Source organism: Hemiscyllium ocellatum, chromosome 4 (assembly GCF_020745735.1).
Source record: "Hemiscyllium ocellatum isolate sHemOce1 chromosome 4, sHemOce1.pat.X.cur, whole genome shotgun sequence".
Lineage (NCBI taxonomy): Eukaryota > Metazoa > Chordata > Chondrichthyes > Orectolobiformes > Hemiscylliidae > Hemiscyllium > Hemiscyllium ocellatum.
This window is the reverse complement of record NC_083404.1, coordinates 11616993-11642149: the sequence shown is the minus strand read 5'-3', so window position 1 is coordinate 11642149 and position 25157 is coordinate 11616993. Positions and strand designations below refer to the sequence as shown.

Here is a 25157-nt window from a genome sequence, read left to right as displayed (position 1 = left end):
ACCTGATCAAGTTTTTTTGATTTTCAGTTAACCTAACTAACATCAATGTTTTTCTTTGGGGGTGGGGTAAGTGGAAGAGAGAAGATGTACGAGATCCGGAGCTCCAATTGTTCTGAACTTGTCGACCACAGGAAGTAGTTTCTCAGCACAGTATCTATTCAATTGAATTTAATTAATTCTCAAAACACTTCAGTTACCAATTAATTTTATATAATCAACGATGTATAAGTCAAGTACGTGCAATTTGATATCATTTAACCCCCTTATGGGCCCAACGTCATTTATGTTGTGCCTCTGCCAAGATTCATATATCCTTTCTGAGCACAGATGTCCAAAACTGAATGTAGTACTCTGGATAGGGTCCAAGCAGAGCCAGGGACAGCTGTAACATAAATTGCAAACTATTGTATTTTCACCCCTTTCAGATAGAAGTCAACATTCCATTAATGTTCACAATAATTATCCAAGAAGAGGTCAAAGGAAGCATTTCAAAGGCTTCCCTCAAGAAATGCAATATCGTTATCAAGGCACAGGACACCTTCATTCAGAAGATGCTGACTTGGAGCAAACTCCTACATGAAGGGACACAATTCTTCCTTGAACACCCATAGGCAAGACAAAGTACAGAAAAGGAACACGACAACAACCTCAAGGCCAAGGACAACTTCCGCCTCCCAGAAACACTTACCACACTTCTGGTCAGAGACGCAGCACTAGAATTGAGCTCATCAGCCACAGAAGGACCCACAGAATCTATGACCAGTGACACAGAATTTCCATTCTTGTTAGCGACTGGTTGTTGATTACAATAAATATTCAATAGCTTTGAGTTATCTCTGTTCATCCATAAATCCTTCCATTCATCCATAAATCCTATTTTGTCCTATTTAAAAAGTACATAGCGGATGACTCCATACTTTGCCAAGTTGAGTTCTATCTGCCAAAATTTTAGTCAATCACCTAATTTATTATTGGCCATTTGCAACTTGCTGCTCACACCTGTTTGGTTTTTTTTTACTGTGCCAAAGGAGGTAATGTCATTAGTAACTCAAATTTATAGCTTTCAATTCCTTTATCCAAGCCATTTTTAAATACAGTGAAAACTCAAAGCCTCAATGCAGAGTCTTGCAGGGCAGCACTTGCCATACCCTACCAAATTTGGCTGCTTACTTCATATCCCTATTTCTTGTCAAAAGTAACTATTCATTTACAACACAATTATACTACCTCTTCCACAATTTATCTTTGCAATAACTTTTTAAAGCAGCAGGCATGATTTGACAGGTCAGCTTCAATCTGTAAGAGTCATGAATTACTGTCTCAACATGCTCCCTGAGTCCAATATAATTTCCTTCACCTCTCGCATTAATTTCTGAAATCGAGAAACATTAGCCAAGAATATGTGATTGGTTGCCTTTAAATTAAAAAGAAAATACTGTAAAATATTTCCAGAGTCGTTCTTAGTTCCATTCAACAGCTTAGAGTGCTTTGATTCTCCTTGTATGACATAAGAGCAATGTCTCAAATTTGCCTGGGCAAGTGAAGAATTCATATTCAAATCAGCCCTATCATCACACTTTGAGATGGAACATATACCATCCACTGTTGCCATTGTAAAGAATGAGGTCACTTGTATGCAAAAGAGAACAAGGAAGATAAAGAAGGGACTTTTTTTCAAGTGTAAAACTCTGACTGGCTGTAAAACTAACAGATGCATTCAAGCCTCACATAACATCAATCACTACAAAAGCTCTTTTATGCAAGCCATTTAAGGAAGGTCCAACTAGAAACAGCTCATATCACAGAACAATTTAAATGAAGCTTTAATTCTTTTTAGGCTTCTGATAAATCAAAAGTAGAAATTCTGGGAAAAACCGTGACAACACAAAATAGTTGTACTTCAGTTATCCAAGATTAATAGATCAAGGTAAGATATGGCATCTGTAAATATAGCTGTTTTAATTATAAATTTAGAAAGTTTATGTAATAGATTTTTCTCCAAAATTATTATCTTGTCAGAGCTTAATCCTTAATATTGGCAACATTCCATCTGGAATGATCAACTTTGAAATGCTTCCATAAAATGTGAATAGGTGAACACAAGTGGCCATAGAAGGCAATTGTATTTTATTTCCCTTCTCATTTCACATTTTCACAGTACGATATGTCAGGCAAGCAAGTATCACAACTCAAGACGGTGGAGAGATCAGGTGAGGTGATGGTGAGATAGATCTGCATGTCGTCATCACACAGTAGACAGGCAGGCAGACAGCCATTCTTTTTAAGGTATTGTCGCCAAGGACAGCATGTAGCTGAAAACCAGCAATTAATCCTAGGATATCACCAAAGATAATGGTTCAGGAGTGGGAAGCGAAGTAATTATATATGAATCTCTGATTATGGTTCAGTCAAGAAGAATGAAACTAGCTGAAGGCAGTCAGACCTATTTGGACCAGAGAGTAAAGGAGTTCGGGGAAAAGGAGGCAATCAGCTCCAATGGCTAAAACTAAAAGGACAGAGAGGGATGCTTTGCTACAATTGGATGGCATATGTAAGTCTGATTAAGTTATATCATGACCAGGAGGAATCCAAATTAGAGGGATACAAAAAGAAACCAAATTTCCACCATTTTCAACCAATGAAAGGAACAGCTCTCACATTACTCACGTATATAATATCACCAAATCCTCCAAACAAGTGCTCAATTCCAAAAAGAATTTGAAGACAGCATATAGTAGCGACTAAATGCTCAAAAGGGAGAGTTAAATAACATTAAAATCACAATAATATTTAGAATATAAATGAGAATAAGAACTGAATTTCCCCAAATAAGAATGACTTCATGCAAATTATGTTTCAAAATTAGATTTTTGATGCTTCTTATTTAGTAACCTTGTATCCCCCAATACTTCAGCATGTGACCATTACCTTTATGCTCTGCAGCATTTCATTTGATTTTTTAATTCTGTCATCTGAACATTCCATTGTTTTTCTTTGAATAGACGTAAATCGTTTTGAGATGAAGTACTGGAGGGGGATGAGCATAATGACGATAGATGCCCCTATCAAAGCACTATATCCCAATTGCATATAGAGTAATAGCACTGCCAGTATAATCTGAAATAAAAATACAATTAATGCATTTCATAGAACATAAATCATTCATGTTGCAATAAGTACTAAAGCAAAATCAAACCAGATTCACACTCTTGTAATAAGAGCTAGTCTATCTCCATGTCAAACATGTAAAATGGGTAATTTCAAAAATCCCTAACAGTTTATCATCCTAGCTTATTAGTTAGTGTGGAATTTGAATAATTTGCCCTTAAGTAAAGCCACTGTACCTCATGTTACCTTATATCAGCACATTTTGTTTACAACAGTATTTGCTTTGCATACCTAGCTGTCTTTTTCTAATAATCTCCAATAACAGAATATGGAAAGTTTGAACTTTGTCCACACAAGCTCAAAAGAACAGTATCACATCTTTGACTTACGCATGCTATAGGCTTCCAGACTCAACCATTAATTTAATAATTTCAGACCTTAATTTACAGGATACAATCTTAGTCTAATTTCTTCCCTTGTTTCTGCTTTCAGATGGCAGGATTCCCAAATCTGCCATTCACATGCTCTAATTTGGAAGTAATCTTGCTCAGCCTTAACATTTGCTGGAGACATGGATGAATTTGGTAGCTCGGGAATGCAGTTTGTGAAGGTGACTGAAGATAATGGCTCCAAGTGTTCCCCATATTTAGCTGGAGGAAATTATTCTTAATTTACTACTTAACACCTGACAGGTAGTGTGACAAATTAGACATTATTGACAGGCTGTGGGCTAATCTAAAGGAGAAAATTTCAGATGTGATTTACTTTATACATATCCTTTTTTCATTTTCCATTAAATCAACATTCATTTAGCTTTTATGTAGATAACATACCTGTGTTGGAATTGCAATGACATAGTATCCCATAAATGCTGCCATCATTATTTGAAAAGCATCCACTGACATGTGATTGATTATCTGGCCTACAGTCAGATGACCACCACTGAAGACCCATGTAGGCAGTGACAAGGCTTTCAAGTAAATCATCGTCTAAGAAAATCAATGGAGAACACACTGATGTTACCACATTGAGGATCTCATTTACCAAACCATTTTATGTTACAGTTGTACTATTTTATAGAAAAGAATTAAGGTTATACATTAACCAAATACTCCAGCACTTTGCTTTAAAATCAAAATCACAGACTCATGAAATCAATACAATGTGGACGATAAGCAAGGAGGGTGCCAAGGTATCTGCCAGCAGTCAGAAAATTCAGAAATACCAGGAAATTGGAGGTGTTGCCAAATTCAACTAAAAGCTAAAGAATTTTTTAAAATCTGACAGTCAGCCATATTGAAGATGGGTTTGCTGTCAGGCAGGAAAGATGTATTTCAAATCAATGGGCAAATCTGGGTTGGGGAGAAAGATTGCTGTTGGATTATGAGTGAAGGAAGGACAAAAGGGAGAGGCAGATCATAGGAGGAGACAGGTTCGAAGATCACCAGGAAGATGACGCATTACCATAGAGGGCAGCAAGGGGGGGGGTGGAAATACACATCAGTGCTTCTTGGTCCCAAAAGCTGTGTTAAATTAGTACTTAACTGCTGAACCTGGGCTTTGAGAATCCTTGCCTTCCTTTAGCTGCTGCTCCCCTGAGCCCTGGTTAACATAACTCACAGGTGATACAGTCACATGGCTGCTAAATTCCAAACCATGACCTAATTTAAACAACTGCCAACTTGCTTTGCACAGTAGATTTATCAACAATAAAACTCTGCCCACTAAACCAAAAACAGTTGCATTTGCAATGGCTTCCCCCCCCCCCCAAATGTATGAAATAATTTCAATGGTGTTGTTGAAGGCTTATGCTCGAAACGTCGAATTCTCTATTCCTGAGATGCTGCCTGGCCTGCTGTGCTTTGACCAGCAACACATTTGCAGAAATGCAGAGTTTCCAGAGTTCATTATATGACAAATCCTAAACTGCAATTATAGTGCAGCATGAAGTTAGTTTTCAACTCTTGTCTGGATTTTTAAGCTCATTGTCAGTTCTTCGAAACATGGATAATGTCTTCAAAACTTTCTCATTTTGTCCCAACTGTTCTTGGACAGGAAAACAGATAGAAATTTTTTTTTGAATGGAACACTAATTCCTCATGCCAAACAGGACCTCAGCAGCCACTGTCTGCCAGCACACAGAACATTTCTCACAATGATCCCTCAGTCCTTGGGACTTGATTTGGTTGGTCAGTTCTCTGTTGTCACAATGAGCAAGGTGCTCGAGAGTTGGGAAATCTATTGGCTATGATAGTGGCTGGAGCGTCGGCAATGATGAGGAAGCATCGGCAGAAGAGGCATTCCGAGTTCAAGAATTTGAAGTTCTTAACATGACCAGAGTGAAATATACCAACTTATTTTGGGGAAAAAATGGTAACAATCTAAATCTTGATCAATAACACATTTAACATCTTAAAGCAAATTTGCTTTGTGATGTCAAGGAGAAGGAGAAAGAACATTACTAAACTTCCATCGAGTAAAACGCTTGGAAAATCTTGACAGGTTTACAAAGGGAGACAAGATTTCAAAAACTGACTTGAAAGGTAGAGAGAAAAAAGAAAACTGCTTCTTACCTGAAGAGCTGTTTTTAGGTGTATTCCATCCCGGATAACAATGTAGTATGAAATCTGTAAGCAAACATTCTGAAGGAGAACTGTACATAGCATCAAGAATGCCAATACATATCCATTACTAATAAATTCCCAGAAACTCACAAAATGTATTCCCTGTGTGAAATGAAGATATAGGACAGTATTACTTATACTATTCAAGATGACCAAAGCCTTTTCACAGCATATTTATACATATACGTTAATCTAACATCAGTAGTCAGAAAAAAGCTAAAATCTATTGTAAAGTTTGTGATAACTAGACACTTAGAAAATGACGACAGGCAGTCAACATTGATCCATGAAAGAGAAATCATGTTTAACAAACCTATTTAGAGTTTTTGAGCATGAGTCTAATATCTTCAGAATCCTCATCTAATAGAATATTCAGGTTGAAACCAGGAGAGGTGGTATATTTGGATTTTCAGAAGGCTTTGAATGAAAGTCCAACACAAAAGACTTTTAAACACAAGTCTTCAAAATTACAGCATAAGATTTGGGGTAATATACTGCCATAGACTGAGAATTATTTACAGACATAAAACAGGGTAGGAATAAACAGGTCATTATCAGGTTGGAAAATTTATCAATTTCTTTCAAATATTTTCCACAATACCTCACCAGTATCTGAAGTGGAGAATTCCAAGGATTTAAAAAGTTCCTCCTCATTTCATTGCAAGTGAAACACAACCTCTTATTCTGAAACTGTGTCCCCCAGTTGAGATACTCTAGGAGAAACAGCCTTCCTGCATTTATCATGCCAAGCTCTGTCAAGGTTTTAATGCTTTGAGGAGGTCACCTCACATTCTTCCAGGATATACAGACATAAACTCCTCAATCTCTCCTCAAAAAGGACCATGCTGCCCATTCCAGGCATCAGTTTGATGAAGCTTCATTGTACTCCCTCTACGACAAGTACAACTTTCTTTCAGTAAGAAAAGTAAAACTATACTTAAGATTCCAAGTGCAATCTCACCAAGGCTCTAAACAAATACAGCAGAATTTCTCTATTCCTGTTGATAAATTCTCCTACAATAAAGACCAAGATATCTATCGCCTTGCTAATTGCTTGCTATACCTGCATGTTAGCTTTCATGCAGGTTAAAAGAGAGGAAATTTGCTTGAAACCTCATCACAATCACATTGTCACCTAGAATATTACAGTTCATCCCCAAATCCAACTTATTAATACAGAATGTTATCTGGGTCTCTGGACTAAGTCCAGCAATAATACCACCAGGCCATTGCTTCCCCATTACTTATTGAGAATCGATTTACTTCTGCATTAAAAATATTCCACGACTGTTTCCATAGCTTGTTTACGAAGACAATTCCAAAAATTCACAGCCCTCAAAAAGAAAAAAAAAATCATCGATCTTAAATGGGTGATCTTTGATTTTTAAGCAGTGACCCTCAATTCAAGATTCTTCCAAAAAGGGAGAATCTTTCAACATCTATTCCTGTCAGAGTGAAAGGGAAGGCTGGTAGGTGTAGGGAATGCTGGATGACTAAAGAAATTGAGGTTTGGTTAAGAAAAAGAAGGAAGCATATGTCAGGTATAGACAGGATAGAAGAGTGTAAAGCAAGTAGGAGTATACTTAAGAAGGAAATCAGGAGGGCAAAACGGGGACATGAGATAACTTTGGCAAATAGAATTAAGGAGAATCCAAAGGGTTTTTACAAATAGATTGGACAATAAAAAGGACAAAAGGGTAACTAGGGAGAGAATACGGCCCCTCAAAGATCAGCAAGGCAGCCTTTGTGTGGAGCCACAGAAAATGGGGGAGATACTAAATGAATATTTTGCATCTGTATTTACTGTGGAAAAGGATATAGAAGATATAGACTGTAGGGAAATAGATGGTGACATCTTGTAAAATGTCCAGATTACAGAGGAGGAAGTGCTGGATGTCTTGAAATGGTTAAAAGTGGATAAATCCCCAGGACCTGATCAGGTGTACCCGAGAACTCTGCGGGAAGCTAGAGAAGTGATTGCTGGGCCTCTTGCTGAGATACTTGTATCATCGATAGTCACAGGTGAGGTGCCGTAAGACTGGAGGTTGGCAAACATGGTGCCACTGTTTAAGAAGGGCGGTAAAGACAAGCCAGGGAACTATAGACTGGTGAGCCTGACCTCGATGGTGGACAAGTTGTTGGAGGGAATCCTGAGGGACAGGATGTACATGTATTTGGAAAGGCAAGGACTGATTAGGGATAGTCAACATGGCTTTGTGCATGGGAAATCATATCTCACAAACTTGATTGAGTTTTTTGAAGTAACAAAGAAGATTAATGAGGGAAAAGCAGTAGATGTGATCTATATGGACTTCAGTAAGGCATTCGACAAGGTTCCCCATGGGAGACTGATTAGCAAGATTAGATCTCATGGAAAACAGGAAAAACTAGCCATTTGGATACAGAACTGGCTCAAAAGGTAGAAGACAGAGGGTAGTGGTGGAGGGTTGTTTTTCAGACTGGAGGCCTGTGACCAGTGGAGTGCCACAAGGATCGGTGTTGGGCCTTCTACTTTTTGTCATTTACATAAATGAATTGGATGCGAGCATAAGAGGTAGAGTTAGTAAGTTTGCAGATGACACCAAAATTGGAGGTGTAGTGGACAGTGAAGAGGGTTACACCTCAGATTACAACAGGATCTTGACCAAATGGGCCAATGGGCTGAGAAGTGGCAGATGGAGTTTATTTCAGATAATTATTTTGGGAAAGCAAATCTTAGTAGGACTTATACACTTAATGGTAAGGTCCTAGGGAGTGTTGCTGAACAAAGAGACCTTGGAGTGCAGGTTCATAGCTCCTTGAAAGTGGAATCGCAGGTAGATAGGATAGTGAAGAAGGCGTTTGGTATGCTTTCCTTTATTGGTCAGAGTATTGAGTACAGGAGTTGGGATGTCATGTTGTGGCTGTACAGGACATTGGTTAGGCCACTGTTGAAATATTGCGTGCAATTCTGGTCTCCTTCCTATCGGAAAGACGTTGTGAAACTTGAAAGGGTTCAGAAAAGAATTACAAAGATGTTGCCAGGGTTGGAGGATCAGAGCTACAGGTAGAGGCTGAACAGGCTGGGGCTGTTTTCCCTGGAGCGTCGGAGGCTGAGGGGTGACCTTATAGAGGTTTACAAAATTATGAGGGGCATGGATAGGATAAATAGACAAAGTCTTTTCCCTGGGGTCGGGAGTCCAGAACTAGAGGGCATAGGTTTAGGGTGAGAGGGGAAAGATATAAAAGAGACCTAAGGGGCAACTTTTTCACGCAGAAGGTGGTACGTGTATGGAATGAGCTGCCAGAGGATGTGGAGGAGGCTGGTACAATTGCAACATTTAAGAGGCATTTGGATTGGTATATGAATAGGAAGGGTTTGGAGGGATATGGGCCGGGTGCTGGCAGGTGGGACTAGATTGGATTGGTATGTCTGGTCTGCATGGATGGGCTGGACTGAAGGGTCTGTTTCCATGCTGTACATCTTTATGACTCTATGACTCTATCTGTGCATTCAGGACCACTCAGGATCTTGTATGTTTCAACGAAGCCACCTCTCACTCTTTTAAATTCCAGTGGACATGAGCCTAGCCTATTTAACTTTTCCGCACAGGACAATCAGCCATTCCAGGTGTTAGTCCAATAACTTTCTCTGAATTGCTTCCAATGCATTGTATCCTTCCTTAAATAAGATGACCAATACTGTACAGAGTACTCCAAATGTGGTCTCAGCCATGCCATATGCATTTGAAGCATAAGCTCTCCACTTTTGGATTAAATTGCCCTAGTAATCAATGATAACATTCTATTAGCTTTCTTTTTGCTGTGCAAAACTTACTAAACCGTTGCAATTCATAAACGAGGATGCTCAGATCCCTTTGCATCTTGGAACTCAGCAACTTATCATTTTAGATAATAACGCACCTTTTTCTCAATCTTGTTGCCAAAATGAATAATTTCATATGTTCTCACATCACACTCCATTTCTTACATGTTTGTTCACAAACTTAACTTATCTGTACCCCTCTGTAGTATGCTTATGTTCTCTTCACAACTTGCCTTACTGCTGATCTTTGCATCACCAGCAAATTTAGTAAGCAAGTCCTCAGTCCTTCATTCAAATCAGAGAGTCGTAGAGAAGTACAGCATGGAAACAGACCCTTCAGTCCAACTCATCCATGCCAGATATCCTAAGTTAAATAGTACCATTTGCCAGCACTTGGCCCATATCCCTCTCAACACTTCCTATTCACATAACCATCCAGATGCCTTTTAAATGTTGCAATCGTACCAGCCTCCACCATTTCCTTCATAGAATCCCTACAGTGTGGAAACAAGCCATTTGGCCCAATAAGTCCACACTGACCCTCTGAAGAATCGTCCGCCCACCCCCACCAAGACCCATTCCCCTACTCTATTACTCTACATTTACACCTGACTAATGAACCTCACCTACACTATGGGCAATTTAACATGGCCATTTCATCTAACCTGCAGATCTTTGGATTGTGGGAGGAAACTGGAGCACCTGGAGGAAGCCCACGCAGACATGTAGAGAATGTGTAAACTCCACACAGACAGTCGTCTGAAGCTGGAATCAAACCAGGCAACAATGCTAACCACTGAGTCACTGTGCCGCCTTTCTTCTGGCAGCTCATTCTATAGACTCACCACCTTCTGTGTGAAAACGTTGCCGCTTAGGTCCCTTTTAGATCTTTCCCCTCTTACTCTAAATCTATGGCCTTGAGTTCTTTTATATAAAATGTTGAGGCCCCAGCACCGATCCCTGTGGCATACCATTCATTACACCCTGCCAACTAAAAAATATCCCATTAGGACTACTCTCTGACTCTTATTAGTAAACCAACCTTCTATCCATCCCAATATGTTATTCCCTACACCATTAACTTTTATTTTCTGCAATAACCTTTGATGTAGCATCTTAGGAACTATTTGCTGAAAATATATCAGTGAAAGGTTGAGTTGGCTGACAAATCTGGTAGCTTTCATTGATTGTTTCTTGGGCCTATCTGCAAAATACCACAGTGACTGAAGTCAATTTTACAACTGACTGTGATGGGATTCAAAACCAAAACATCTGGGGTGTTAGCTTTGTATTTGACCACAACACAACAGCGCAAATAAAAAGTACAATTGTTCTTACCTTCTCTGATTCCTTTGACTCAGCAGACACAAATCTAAGAATACCATCAATGCAGAGTGGCCCCGCTAATCCTGCTAGATCACCAATAATCTTCAAACATGATGCTATCAGGAAAGGGCCCCCGAAAGCTTTGACATAAACTTTGGCTAGATCTTGAGATCCTGCTCTTCCTGAAGGTGTCTTTGCCTAAAATTAAATTTTAAAATACCAACTTTAAGTTATAATTACTTCTTAGAAAATAAACTCTCAATTATCTAGCTTCCAAGAATTTTAAAAAAAACTTACCTTTTGCTTGTCATAATACATTTTTAATAAATCAAAATTTTTCTGTGCAGTTTCTTCCTAAGAGAAAAATACAAATATTAGGGTGGATAACTACAATGTTTAGAATGTGAACACCAGTTACATATACACACTTGAAATATTTACTATCAGTCGAAGCACCCAAGGGAGGCAATTGATGCATACTCAGAACCTATACAGTAGAGAGTGGGGACAAATATGAACAAAAGAAAATAGTTTCAAACCACCAAAGCTTCAGATTAACAAAAAAGATTCTAAATTCACTGGTGTACATTTTCAAATTTCTATTCACTACTTTGCATTTAACTGATGCAGAATTTATATTTTCCCTTCTGTACATATAAGCTGATTTCTTTAACAAAGATGGTACATTCCAATGATGAAGCTAACAATAGGTTAGAAAAATTTATTATTGAAAGAATAAAAATCATCATTTAGGTTAGCACTCTCACTTGAAAAAGGCCCAACCTGCCAGGTTTCACTGAAGTACTGCAACTTGCCAAGAATTACATACTTACTCTAGTAAATCTTTAAAAATGACTGACAGTTCAGATGTGCATAATTCATTTTTTTTCTTTTACACAGAACCTTTAAAATAAGTCCACGTTCTAACAAATTTATACACTAATTAATAAACAACCTGAGGGAGTTTTCCGAGGTCTTCCATCTTAATTGGTTCCTTATAACCACTTTTCAAAACCCATGAAATCCACCTACACAATGAATCAGAAAGCACTATTGTAATGAAGGCAAACATGATAGGCAAGTTGTACAAAGAAAGTTCTCACAAACAATAAATTAGATAAGTCACTAGTTAATTGTCTTTTGTAGCTTTGGGTGTGTGAGAATGTCGACCAGAGTACCAGGAGACCTCTTGCTCTTAAAAGAATTCCAACAAATTTCTTGCATCCTTCAGAACAGATGGAGTGGACTTCAGTTTAAAAGACTCATTCAAATTACTTTACCTTTATCAATATAGTATTTGCTCAGCACTGCACTTAACCAACAGATTGTGCAATGAGAGCTGTAGCAGGTTTGAATCCACAACCTTTTGACTCGACACTAACTGCAAAGAGTTATCATTTATAATAGTCTGGTTTTCTCCAATACAGTTGACACCATAGCTGCAAAAATAAAAGTTAATTTGGATTGATTTGGGATCTAGTGTCAGCTTCTGAATGTTTCAGCATAGATTCCAGAAACTTAGTATGCTGTGATACTGATTTAACAGCTGAGTACAATAATAAGCCAACGACCAGAATGACATCACAGGGTCAGCAGCCATGAGGAGTCCTACAAGAAGCATGCTAGGCTGCAAGATGTATACATATGGCGCTCTGTAACTATAAGTTATAAGTTTGTCTGTTAAATAGACCTGTTTGAGACTTTCAATTCACTGAACCTACGCCACTTCATCCAGGAAGAGTGCTAATTGTGTTAAAATACAAAATGGTGATAGGCAGCGATTTTCCTGAAAAAGTGAAAGCATTATGCAAACTGGAAAACCACCTCCTCAATAACCAGCATGAATTCAAAAGCCACAGATGTCCTATCGGAATTCAGGACTTTAAACTAAAGCACGAATTTGTGCCTTTTAGACTTAATGATTGCATACTGAATAAACAAGTGATGAAAACAAAGGTATACCATGAAGGAGAAGAGCTGCATAGCATCAACACTTCAGACTTATCTAAAGAGGACCAAGGAGATCCTGTTAAGCTATGGAAAAAGCTGGAGGATCGGCTTCATGTAAAAGTGGATTGTAGAATTCACCTTCTAGAACTAATATGATGACATGAATTTTGATCAGTTTGTCCGTCTGTGCTATGACAAGATCAAGGACTGTATGATTTCATAGTTGGATAGTAACAGAAGTAGGAGGCGGCCATTTGGCCTGTTGAGCCTGCTCCGCCATTCATTAAGATCATGGCTAATCTTACCAACCTCCCTGCTTTTAATTTCATTGCCTCAGCTCCTCCTACCTGCATTATCCCACAACCCTTAATTCCCCTGCCATGCAAAAACCCATCCAACTGTGTCTTGAATATATTTAATGCAGCTACCTCTACTGTTCCCTTGGGCAATGAATTCCATAGATTTGTTACATTTTGGGAAAAGCAGTTTCGCCTCATCTCTATCCTAAATCTACTGCCCCGAATCTTGAGGGTATTTCCCCTAGCCTACTTTCACCCACAGCGGAAACAACTTGCCTACCTTTCATAATTTTATATGTTTCTATAAGATCCCCTCTCAATCTTCTAAACTCTAGCAAATATAGTCGCAGGCGGTTCGACCTCTGCTCATAGGGTAACCCCCTCATCTTCCGAATCAACCTGGTGAATGTCTTCTGCACCGCCTCCAAAGCCAGTATATCCTTCCTCAAGTAAGGAGACCAGAACTGTGTACAATACACTAGGTGCAGCCTCACCAGCACCTCGTACAATTGCAGCAGAACCTCCCTGCTCTTAATTTCAATTCCTCTAGCAATGAAAGCCAATATTCCGTTTGCCTTCCTGTTACCTGTTGCATCTGCAACTTTCAGCTATTCATGTTTGAGACTCTAAGTGCCCCTACACAACAGCGTGCTGCAATCATTCACCATTTAAATGTTACTTCAAACATTTCCTACCCCTCTGCCCCCCCCCCCCCCCCCCCCCCCCCCAAAAAGTGGATAACCTCACATTTACCAACATTGTACTCTGCCTGCCAAACTCTGGCTCACTCACTTAACCTATCTAAATCTCTGTGCAGACCCTCCACATCCTCTCACAGTTTGCCTTTCCACTCAACTTAGTGATCAGCAAACTTGGATATGTTACACTCTATCTTCTCTTCCAACTCATTAATAGATATCATGAACAGTTGCGGGCCCACTGACCCCTGCAGCACCCCACTCACCACTGATCTCCAAGCACAGAAACACTAATTTATCCCAACTTTCTGCTTTCTATTGGTTTACAAGTTCTTCATCCATGCTCGTACATTCCCTGCAACTCCATGCATTCTTATCTTACGGATGCTTCTTTTGTGTGGCACCTTATCAAACACCTTCTGAAAATCGAAGTATACAATATCCACCTGTTCCCCTCCATCCTCAAAGAACCGCAGTACATTTGTAAAACACAACCCGCCCTTCCTGAATCCATGCTGCGCCTGCCTTGTAGAACTCTTTCCATCCAGATGTCTCACTATTTCTTCTTTAATGATAGACTCCAGCATTTTCCCTGACCACAAATGTTAAGTCAACTGGTCTATGTTTTGCCTATACCTTTTTTAAAGCAGCAGTGTGACATTCACTGTCTTCCAGTCTGCCGGGACCTGCTTGGAATCCAGTGAATTTTAGTAAAATACCACTAATGCATCTACTATAATTTCTGTCATTTCTTTCAGCACCCTGGGATGCATTCCAACAGGACCAGGAGACATATCTACTTTTAGACCCTCAAGTTCATTCAACACTACCTCTTTAGTGATAACAATTGAATTGAGGTCCTCACTCCAATCATATCCTTAGGCACATGAGTCACATCTCCCACTGCAAAGACTAACACAAAATAGCTATTCAAGGCCTTGGCCATTTCAGCACTACCCAATATTAATTCCCTTTTCTCATCCCGCAAGGGACTGACATTCACTTTAGCCACCCTTTTCCATTTTATAAAAAAAAACTTTTCCTACCTGTTTTTTTGGATTCTGTGCTAGTTTGTATTCATAATGTACCTTTCCTTTCTTTATTTCTGGCTTCATGGTTCTTTGTTGCTCTGTAAGGTTTTCCCAATCCTCCTGTTTCCCGCTACTCTTGGTTACTTTGTAAGCCTGCGCTTTTAATTGGATGCCTTCCTTTATTTCCTTGGTTATCCAAGGCTGGCTCTTCCTTGTTTCTGGCTGGAATGTACTTTCCTTGTGCACTGAAAATTCTCTCTGAAAGTCCTCCACTGTTTCTCTACCATTCCACTTCACCGGAGACGCTCACTGATGTTACCTACTATGGTGACAACAAACGTTCAAGCTCAGCGAGCCAACTTACATGCTTATCAACCTGAGCTACAAAGCTTCTCAAAAATTGCTAATCATTCTATTATGTAACTTGTGTCCCCAGTCTAATTTAGCAAACTCCTTCCTTATCCCATTATAGTCTCCCTTGTTTAAGCATAACACCCTGGTTTTAGATTATACTATTTCACCCTCCATTTATATCCAAAATGGAATCTTACTGTAATCACTCTTTCTGGGAGGATCCTTAATTACGAAATCATTAATTTTGCCTGTCCCATTACATAGGACCAGATGTAAGATTGCACGCTCCTTTGTAGGTTCGGTAACATTTTGCTCAAGGAAGTTATCAGGGATAGGTTCTATGAACTCCTCTTCAAGAATGCCTCTACCGACTTGATTTGGCCAGTTAATGTGCAAGTTAAAGACCACGCCTACTGCCGTTCCGTTCTTACATGCAGATATTTCTTGATTGATCGCCTGTACCACTGTAGCATTATTATTGGGAGGCCTATTGACTACTCCTACCAGGAACGACTTCTCCTAACTATTCCTGATCTTCACTCAAATGGATCTAACATTTTTCTCCTTAGATCCTACATAGTCTCTCCCTATTTCCCTAATCTCATGCTTAATTAAGAGTGGGATCCCACCTCCCTGTCTATCCTTCCTAATCACCTGATAACTGGGAATTAAATATCCAAGGGTATCACCACCCTGCAACCACATTTCTGTAATGGCAACTAAATTACACCCCTTTGCACAAGTTCACCAACTTTGTTTCGAATACTATGGGAATGCAAATACACTGCCCTTATATTCATTGTTCCCTTTAGAATCTAGCAATCTCACTGTCTTTATCATATGAATCTGTTGCCCAATTTTACTTGTTTCTTTTCAAACCTTTGCTTTGGTCTTTGCATTGCTTCCTTCTGCCTGGACTCCCATCTTCTTACCAGTTTAATCTACCTATCCTCACAGTCTCTCTGCTTGTTGCATCTACGTTTATACCAACAGTTGCATCTTCTAACCTAATGCTCTGGTTCCCACCCCGCTTCGAACCTGGTTATATCTTAATGCCAATTGAAACTTTCAAAAAATGATCTTGAAAAAAAATGCAAAAGATCATGACATTGATACATGAATAAAAGTTGGTAGAAATGTAAACAACCATAGCCAGACAACATCATTTGCAAATTCATATAAACGATTTAGATTTGAGTGGAGAAAAACTGATCAGCAAGTTTGCAGATGATACAAGAATTGGCAGCAAGGTAAATAGTGAGAAGTCTGGCCTTAGATTACAGGAGGATATAAACGGGCTGGTCAGATGGACTGATCAATGACAAATGAAATTCATTCCAGATAAATGAGATTATGTACTTGGGCAGGACAAGCCAGGTAAGGGAATACATGATGAATATTAAGAACCTGGGGAGCACTGAGGATCAGTGGAATCTTTGTGTGCATGTCCACTGGTCCCTTCAGGTGGCAAGACAAATAGGTGGCATATGGGTTATTTGTTTTTATTAGCTGAGGCATAGAGTTAAGAGCAGAGATGTTATGCTGGAACTGTATGAAACATTGGTTAGAGCAAATCTATAGTATTGTGCGCAGTTCTGAAATCCACATAGAATAGAGAACAGAAAACAATCTCTCTTCTAACTACTCAATAGACTTACATTAAATGTAAATATAATTCCCCAAGTCTGGAAAATCTAATCACTTCTTTGGAGGGCTTTCATACACCGGAGTTTAAATTTCCTCCACTTCAATAACTTCTTTTGGGTTTTCTCCAATCACTTCTGTCTGGGTTAATCACCAAGCCTTACTCTCAGATATGTAATTTTACTATCATCTCCCCTTCTCAGAAATAAAATCATAGAGTCATAGAGGTCTACAGTATAGAAACAGACTCTTTGGCCTAACTTGCCCATGCCACCTAATTTTCACAAATTAATCTAGTCCCATTTGCCTCCAGTTGATCCATCTCCCTCCATACCTCTCCCATACATGTACCTGTCTAAAATGATGAAATTGTATTCACTTCCACCACTAGTTCTGGCAGCCTGTTCCAGAGTAAAAAATGAGGTCTGCAGATGCTGGAGATCACAGCTGAAATGTGTTGCTGGTCAAAGCACAGCAGGCCAGGCAGCATCTCAGGAATAGGGAATTCGACGTTTCGAGCATAAGCCCTTCATCAGGAATCGAGGGCTTATGCTCGAAACATTGAATTCCCTATTCCTGAGATGCTGCCTGGCCTGCTGTGCTTTGACCAGCAACACATTTCAGCCTGTTCCAGACACTCATCACCCTCTGTGTGAAAAAAAAAATTGCTTTTTTGGATCGTTTTGTATCTCTTCCCTATCACCTCAAAATTTCAGTACAACAAGATTCCTAAAAGGCTATGTATTTGCTTTTATTGACTCAGGGTCAAATGTTTGCCAGATTACCAGCAAAAACCCCTTCAGTACTTTGCCAAAACTGTGCCATGAAACACTTTACAATCATTTGCCGTCGTATTTTGATATCACTGCTGCTTTGTATATCCATCTTTATTTAAATGCACTTGCAGAATAGCACAAACATTTAGAAAAGAACACTTCTATGCTATAGGTGTTTCCCTTAATCTCAAAATCTAGAATTTTCTAACAGAAACATGAATTACAGATGTTTACCCTGCTCAATCATAACTCCTTCTAAAACAATAAAAACATTTATCTGAAAGGTTACAAAAATGTTACCAACGTGGCTACAGAAATACCAACAAGTTAATCATTCATGCTTCAGTTACACAACATCCACATATCACGAATTCAAAAATCCAAACTTAACATAAATGACATTCAAAATATAAAATCATATAATCTATAGACAAAAAAAAGACTATGGATGTAAATTCAGTGTAGGACCCATGGAATGTCACAAGCATAAGATGCACAGACAACTTCAAACAAAGGGAGAGGTGCAACAGGAAGATATAAAGAGACAGGCTGACAGCAAAAAAATTACATTTTGCATATATTTTGTTTTGCTCTTCCAGGAACATGCAAAAAAAAAGTAAAACCGCCTGTAATCTTGGTCAGTGTGCGCTCGTGGAAGATATATTACAGAATTGAGGCACCCAGGTGTACTAGCCTTGTTTTATGCACTAGTGAACTGTGAAGGTAACCATGCATTGCAGGTAAAGGAAGTCTCTTGTTCTGAAAGCTAAAAGCCAATCAGAGGAAACAGGACAACAGAATAACTCTCTTATTCAAAATGCTGCCAACTGACCACCATTAAAAAGGAAACTGGGCAAATGGATTTTAATTGCAAAGCCAAGAATACCAAAATCAACTATCTACCTACCAATATTTCACTATCTACACTTTACAAGTCACAGAGAGGGGCTGACTCACATCTTTTAACCTTTGGCATCATTTAAAAAACTCATTTCAGATTCTAAATCTGTATGAGTTATTAATTCTTGTCTAGGTTAGTAACTAAAAGGCTTACTATTTTGCTAATTAAAGCTAAAAGAAAAAGGAGAGCCAATTCACTCCTTGTCACCCAAGAACTTAACAACTTGGAATATTCACAACAAATATACACAAGGGCTCTTTAAAGAGCAGCTTCCAAACCAAAAGAATGAACTATCAATAAGGATAAGGGCAATAGACATATGGGAACACGATTCTCCTCTTAACCACTCACCATTTGGACTTGGAAATATCTCAATTCCTGTAATGTCACAGCGCAAAAATCCTGGAAATCCAGCTTCCCTACAACTTGTTCTAAAGGACTTATCAATAGTAAGAAGTACCAGATGATATATAGGTCAGATTGACATTTTTTTGACTGTACGCTTTCGGGTTATAGGAATCACCCCAACTCATGGGGCGGAAACAATCATCCTTTCCTGGTCTGGCCTACACGTGACTCCAAACCCATAGCAATGAGGTTAACTCTTAACTGCCCTCTGGGCAATTAGGATGGGCAATAAATGCTGGCCTAGTCAGCAATACCCACATCCCATGAATAAAGAAAATCGTTCAAAACAGCAATAACAGTAGAAACTTGAATCCTGCAATACTATGACCCAAGTGAGGAGATAATTGTGAAAATAAATGACGCATAAAACACTCAAAGTGTGCATCAAAAAGTGGCTGTCCAAGTGTCTTCGAATCAAGAAGTCTATTGCAAGTACTGTCTAATTATTCAAACATCCAGCATGAAACACTTGCTCTGATGTTTGGTATCACAAGATTCCACACACAGCTGTCTTACCAGCAGTTCATTGTAGAAATAACTGCAAACCATTCGAAATAATTTGACATAAACTACTGATAAGTGCCTCATCTAAACAGTAATGAATTTAAATAAAAGTGCATGCTACAACCTTTGTGTCTGCAGCAAATCTGATACCAAAAAGGTTACCTCGGACACAGACAAGTAGTCAACACAGACACCAAGATGGAACTTGTGCTGGAAATTTTATCTGAAATTTTGGTGAGCACAAATGCAACAAACTTCAGGAAGAAATAGTTAATGATCTGAGACTGAATGTATCATACAAGGATGTCCTGACATGAGAAGGGGCGTCAGATGCTCTGTGATCCTTATTGTTGTACTGTACAGAGATGAACTAGATAACTCAAGACATGTAATTTTAAAGAGGAAACAAATTCTTGTATGAGGGTTCTTCACCAGGATGTATTGTCAGTTAATTTTCTATCTTTTTGGGGAGGACTTTGACTGTTAAAGCTCTACTCGATAGACCCTGATGGCAAGCAGTGGTATTGAAATAAGGTTGATTAATTTGTTGGAAAGCTGGGAAGTGAGCAAAAATTGGTCTTTCTAGAGTACACAATAATATATTAACAACTTTGGAGCTGTTAACCAAGCATCCTTTCCTGACACACTCAATGCTTTCTCTGCTTGGTTTGAGCAGAATGCCAGCAGTGCGGTAACACCTGCTCTGACACACCTGTTCCCTTGGTCACCACTGGTCTTCCTGGGGTCAACACAAGGAAAGTGACGTCCCCAGCCAAGCACTCAGATCTGTGCAGACCAACTAGTGGAGCTATTCCCCGATATCTTCAACCTCTCCCTCCTATAGTCCCTACATGCATCAAGACCACCATCACCCCATATCTAAAAAAGCACATCCAATGTACCTTATTGACTAACGCCCAGTGGCTCTGACCTGAATAATCATGAAGTGCTTCGGAAGGCTGGTCACGGCCGACATCAACTCCAGTCTCCCAGACTGCCTCAATCCCCTGCAATTTGCCTACCGACATAAGACAGGTCCACAACAGATCCCATATCGCCAGCCCTGCACTCATCCCTGGAGCATCTGGACAACACATACACCCACGTCAGACTCCTGCTCATTGACTACAGCTCCATCTTCAATGCCAATATCCACTCCATGCTGATCTCAACACTCTGCTACCTTGGTCTCAGCTCTGCCTTCTGCAACTGGATCCTCGGCTTTTTGACCCACAGACTGCAATCAGTGAAAATAGGTAACTGCACCTCCTCCATAACGACACTCAACACTACAGCACCCCCTGCACTGCCTGTACACCCAAGACTGTGTGGCCAAATTCTAAATGAACACTATCTACAAGTTCACTGATGACACAGATATCTAACAGCAATGAGTCAAAGCATAGAAGGGAGATAGAGGGCTTATTGACGTGGTGCAATGACATCAACCTCTCTCTCAACGTAAAGTTAAAGAAGAAGACAGAGGGTGGTGGTGGAGGGTTGCTTTTCAGACTGGACATCGGTGACCAGTGGAGTGCCACAAGGATCGGTGCTGGGTTCATTGCTTTTCGACATTTATATAAATGATTTGGATTTGAAGATAGGAGGCAGAGTTAGTAAGTTTGCAGATGACACCAAAATTGGAGGTGTAGTGGACAGTGAAGAGTGTTACCTCAGAGTACAAAGTGATCTTGATCAGATGGGCCGATGGGCCGAGGAGTTTAATTTAGATAAACGTGAGGTGCTGTATTTTGGAAAAGCAATCAGGGCAGCACTTATACACTTAGAGGAAAGGTCCTGGGGAGTGTTGCTAAACAAAGAGATCTTGGAGTGCAGTTCATAGTTCCTTGAAAGTGGAGTCACAGGTAGATAAGATAGTGAAGGTGTCATTTGGTATGCTTTCCTTTATTGGTCAGATGATTGAGTATAGGTGCTGGGAGGTAATGTTGCAACTGTACAGCACATTGGTGAGGCCATTTTTGGAATATTGTGTGCAATTCTGGTCTCCTTCCTATAGGAAGGATGTTGTGAAACTTGAAAGGGTTCAGAAAAGATTTACAAGTTTGTTGCCAGGGTTGCAAGGTTTGAACTATAGGGAGAGGTTAAACAGGCTGGGGCTGTTTACCTTGGAATGTCAGAGGTTGAGGAGTGACCTTATGAAATCATGAGGGGCATGGATAGGGTAAATAGACAAGGTCTTTTCCCTAGTGTGGGAGATTCCAGAACTGGAGGGCACAGTTTTAGGGCGAGGGGGGAAACATTTAAAAGGGACCTAAGGGGCAATGTTTTGACGCAAAGGGTAGTACATCTATGGAATGAGCTGCCAGAGGAAGCAGTGGAGGCTGGTACAATTACATTTAAAAGGCATCTGGATGAATATATGAACCAAAAGGGTTTAAAGGGAAATGGGCCAAGAGGTGGCAAATGGGACTAGATTAACTTAGGACATCTGGTCAGCATAGACGAGTTGAACAGAAGGGTCTGCATCCATGCTGTACATCTCTATGCCTCTATAATTGATCACTGACTTCAGAAAGAAAAGGTGAAGAATGCTCCCAACTACATCAACAAAAACGGAGGTTGAGAGGGTGGACAGCGTCAAGTTTCTACGAGTGATGATAACCGAAAACCTGATCTGGACTTCCCACGTAGATGCAACGCTCAAGGAAGCTCAACACTTCTTCTTCCTCAGGCAGCTCAGCAAAGTTGGCAATTCCATGAGGACTGAGTCAAGAGTGTGGTGCTGGAAAAGCACAAACAATCAGGCAGCATCGAAGGAGCAGGCGGATTAACATTTCGGGCATAAACCCTTCATCAGGAGTGAGGCTTGTGGGTCCAGGCTGAGAGATAAATGGGAGGGGGATGGTGTGGGGATTGGGGAAAGTAGCTGGGAAAGTGAGAGGTGGATGAAGGTGAGAGAGAAGGTCACAGGAGGCAGTGATGGATGGGTCTGAAGGGCTGTATCAAGTTAGAGGCTTGGTACTGGGATAATGTGGGGGGAGGGGAAATAAGGAACCTGTCGAAATCCATATTTATCCCATGTGGTTGCAGGGTCCCAATACAGAATATGAGGCGTTCCTCCTCCAGGCGTCGGGTGGTAATGGCTTGGCGGTGGAGGAGGCCCAGGACCTGCATGTCGTTGACTGAATGGGAGGAGGAGTTGAAGTATTCAGCCGCGGGGCAATGGAATTGTTGGGTGCGGCTGAAACAATTCGCAAGAAGGCGTCCTGTCTCCCTGATGGAGAGGAGACCACACCAGGTGCAAAGGATGCAGTAAATGACATTGGTAAAGGTACAGGTGAATTTCTGACAAATGTGGACAGATCCTTTGGGGCTTTGGATGGAGGTGAGGGGAGTGGTGTGGGTGCAGGTTTTGCACTTCCTGCGGTAGCAGAGAAAGGTGCCAGGATTGGGGTGTGGGCTGTGGACCTGATTAGTGGGTTGTGGAGGGAATGGTTGCTTTGGATCGCTGATAGGAGTGAGGAGGGAAATAGACCTCTGACGGTGGAGTCTGTTTGGAGGTGGCAGACATGGTGGAAGATGATGCGTTGTATGTGGAGGTTGATGGGGTGGAAGTGAGGACTGGGAGGTGGGGGGAGGTTCAAGAGCAGTGGTGTGTGAAGTGGAGGTGGTGTGCTGGAGGGCATAGTCATTCACCAAACCATCATCCATGACCTCACCTCCCATCACCAAATCATCATCATCATCTCCCAGACCATCCACAACCTCATCACCTCTGGGGATCTCCCATCCACAGCCTCCAACCTTATTGTCTGTGAACTCTGCACTGCCCGATTCTACCTCCTTCCTAAGATTCACAAAACTGACTGCCCCGGTCGATCCACTGCCTCAGCCTGCACCTGTCCCACTAAACCTTGACACCATCCTGTCCCCCTTAGTCCAGGAAATCCCCACCTACATCCGTGACACCACCCATGCCCTTTACCTCCTCCAAGATTTTTGTTTTCCCGGCCCCAATGCCTCATCTTCATCATGGACATCCAGTCCCTGTACACATCAATCCGCCACGACAAAAGTTTTGAAGCCCTCTGTTTATTCCTCTCATGCAGTCCCAACCAGTACTCTTCCCCAACACCCTCATCCACCTGGCTGAACTGGTCCTCACTCTCAAAAATTTCTCCTTACAATCCTCCCACTTCCTCCAAATCAAAAGGGATAACACAACTGCTTTCTACCCAGTTTCCTTTCTACCCAGAGGAAGCCCACGCAGACACAGGGAGAATGTGCAAACTCCACATCGACAGTTGCCAGAGGCTGTAATCAAACCTGGGTCTCTGGCGCTGTGAGGCAGCAGTGCTAATCACTAAGCCACCGTGCCGCCCTTTCATGCTCCTGGTTTTACTTTTGTTAAAATATCTGTCATGTGCCCATTTGTCAATTACCTTTTTGAAAGTCCATATGCATAACATCAACATCATTTTCTTCACTTCTTACAAGCATAGAGGATTAAGGAGATAGGAACTATCGTAGTTGAAAAGTGTCTCCCCACAAATCTCAAAATAAGATAAAAGTAGACTGATCTTTCCTGAATTAACGTTGTAGCTTTGCCAGTCAAAGTGACAGCTGTCATATGCGTTTCACATACAATCACTACTTTTTATCTTCTCAGGTCACTAATTCTAATCACAGCACAATATGCACTAAAACTTTTACCCTTCATGATAATATGAATGATGGAAAATTGCAATTCCATCACCCAGAAATCTATTTAAAACAGATGATGTCAACATGTGATGTTGAACTTCTCAAGGATGTTGAATTTCGTGAAGAGTTTTACTGTGAGTAACTTTGAGTGTGGTCACAGTTGTATTGCAAAGTAAGAGGAATCCAATTTGTTAAGAGCAAGGTCCCTATACAACAATGCATAAATACTTGATTGAATAATCTATTTTATGGATCAATTAAAAAGGAGAACTTCCATGCTTCTCCTTAAATATCGAATATGCTAACAAGAACTCAAATTTACACTGCATGAATACAGTTGAAAAATGTGGTGCTGGAAAAACACAGCAGGCCAGGCAGCATCCGAGGAGCAGGAGAATAGGTGCCCAAAACATCGATTCTCCTGCTCCTCGGATGCTGCCTGGCCTGCTGTGTTTTTCCAGCATCACATTTTTCAACTCTGGTACTCCAGCATCTGCAGTCCTCACTTTCTCCCACGGCAGGAATACAGCACTCCCCAGGTATTATAAAGACGTATCCCTAGCATGGATTATGTGTTCATGTCTTTGGAGACTTAAACGCATATTAGCTAGCTAAAGATTAATCATTTAAATAACTAAACTACATCAGTTGAAAAACTTTTATGGATTTGAATAACATCATTACCATAATAATCACATTTTTAAAAATTGTCCATCATGTTGGAATAATTTTGATCTTATCAGAAAAATTGTCATCACATTACAATCCGGTTGTAATACAACATCAGCAATTAAACTTAGACAACGTTTATTTAGAGCAAAACGCTTTCACATGTTTCCTTACGTGTAGGTAATCTGTGACAGAACATTGACATAAGATTGATGAAACTTTTTTTCTGGATCTTGTAGTTCTAACGGTGGTATGTCTCTGGAATATCCTGGACAGAAGTAACCCTAAAATAAATATATTATATGTTAGTTCAGCATAAAAACTGAATGACAATTTTTTTCACATTACAACAGTATACAAAGTATTTTAAATTATTTACAATAACATATTTCAGA

At 40.2% G+C, this 25157-nt stretch overlaps 1 protein-coding gene across 3 annotated transcripts in view; it reads right to left on the bottom strand.

Moving 5' to 3' along the window:
• The window catches only part of LOC132811042 (ATP-binding cassette sub-family C member 9-like), a 141134-nt gene that overhangs the window by 103736 nt on the left and 12241 nt on the right, over nucleotides 1–25157 (bottom strand). For all 3 annotated transcript variants that reach the window (XM_060822753.1, XM_060822754.1, XM_060822755.1), the window contains exons 3-9: nucleotides 24937–25046; nucleotides 11819–11891; nucleotides 11161–11217; nucleotides 10876–11061; nucleotides 5682–5834; nucleotides 3942–4097; nucleotides 2929–3117 (exon numbers count right to left, since the gene is read on the bottom strand). In XM_060822753.1, coding sequence (XP_060678736.1) covers nucleotides 2929–3117; nucleotides 3942–4097; nucleotides 5682–5834; nucleotides 10876–11061; nucleotides 11161–11217; nucleotides 11819–11891; nucleotides 24937–25046 — 924 coding nt within the window. The remainder of the gene's footprint in view (nucleotides 1–2928; nucleotides 3118–3941; nucleotides 4098–5681; nucleotides 5835–10875; nucleotides 11062–11160; nucleotides 11218–11818; nucleotides 11892–24936; nucleotides 25047–25157) is intronic.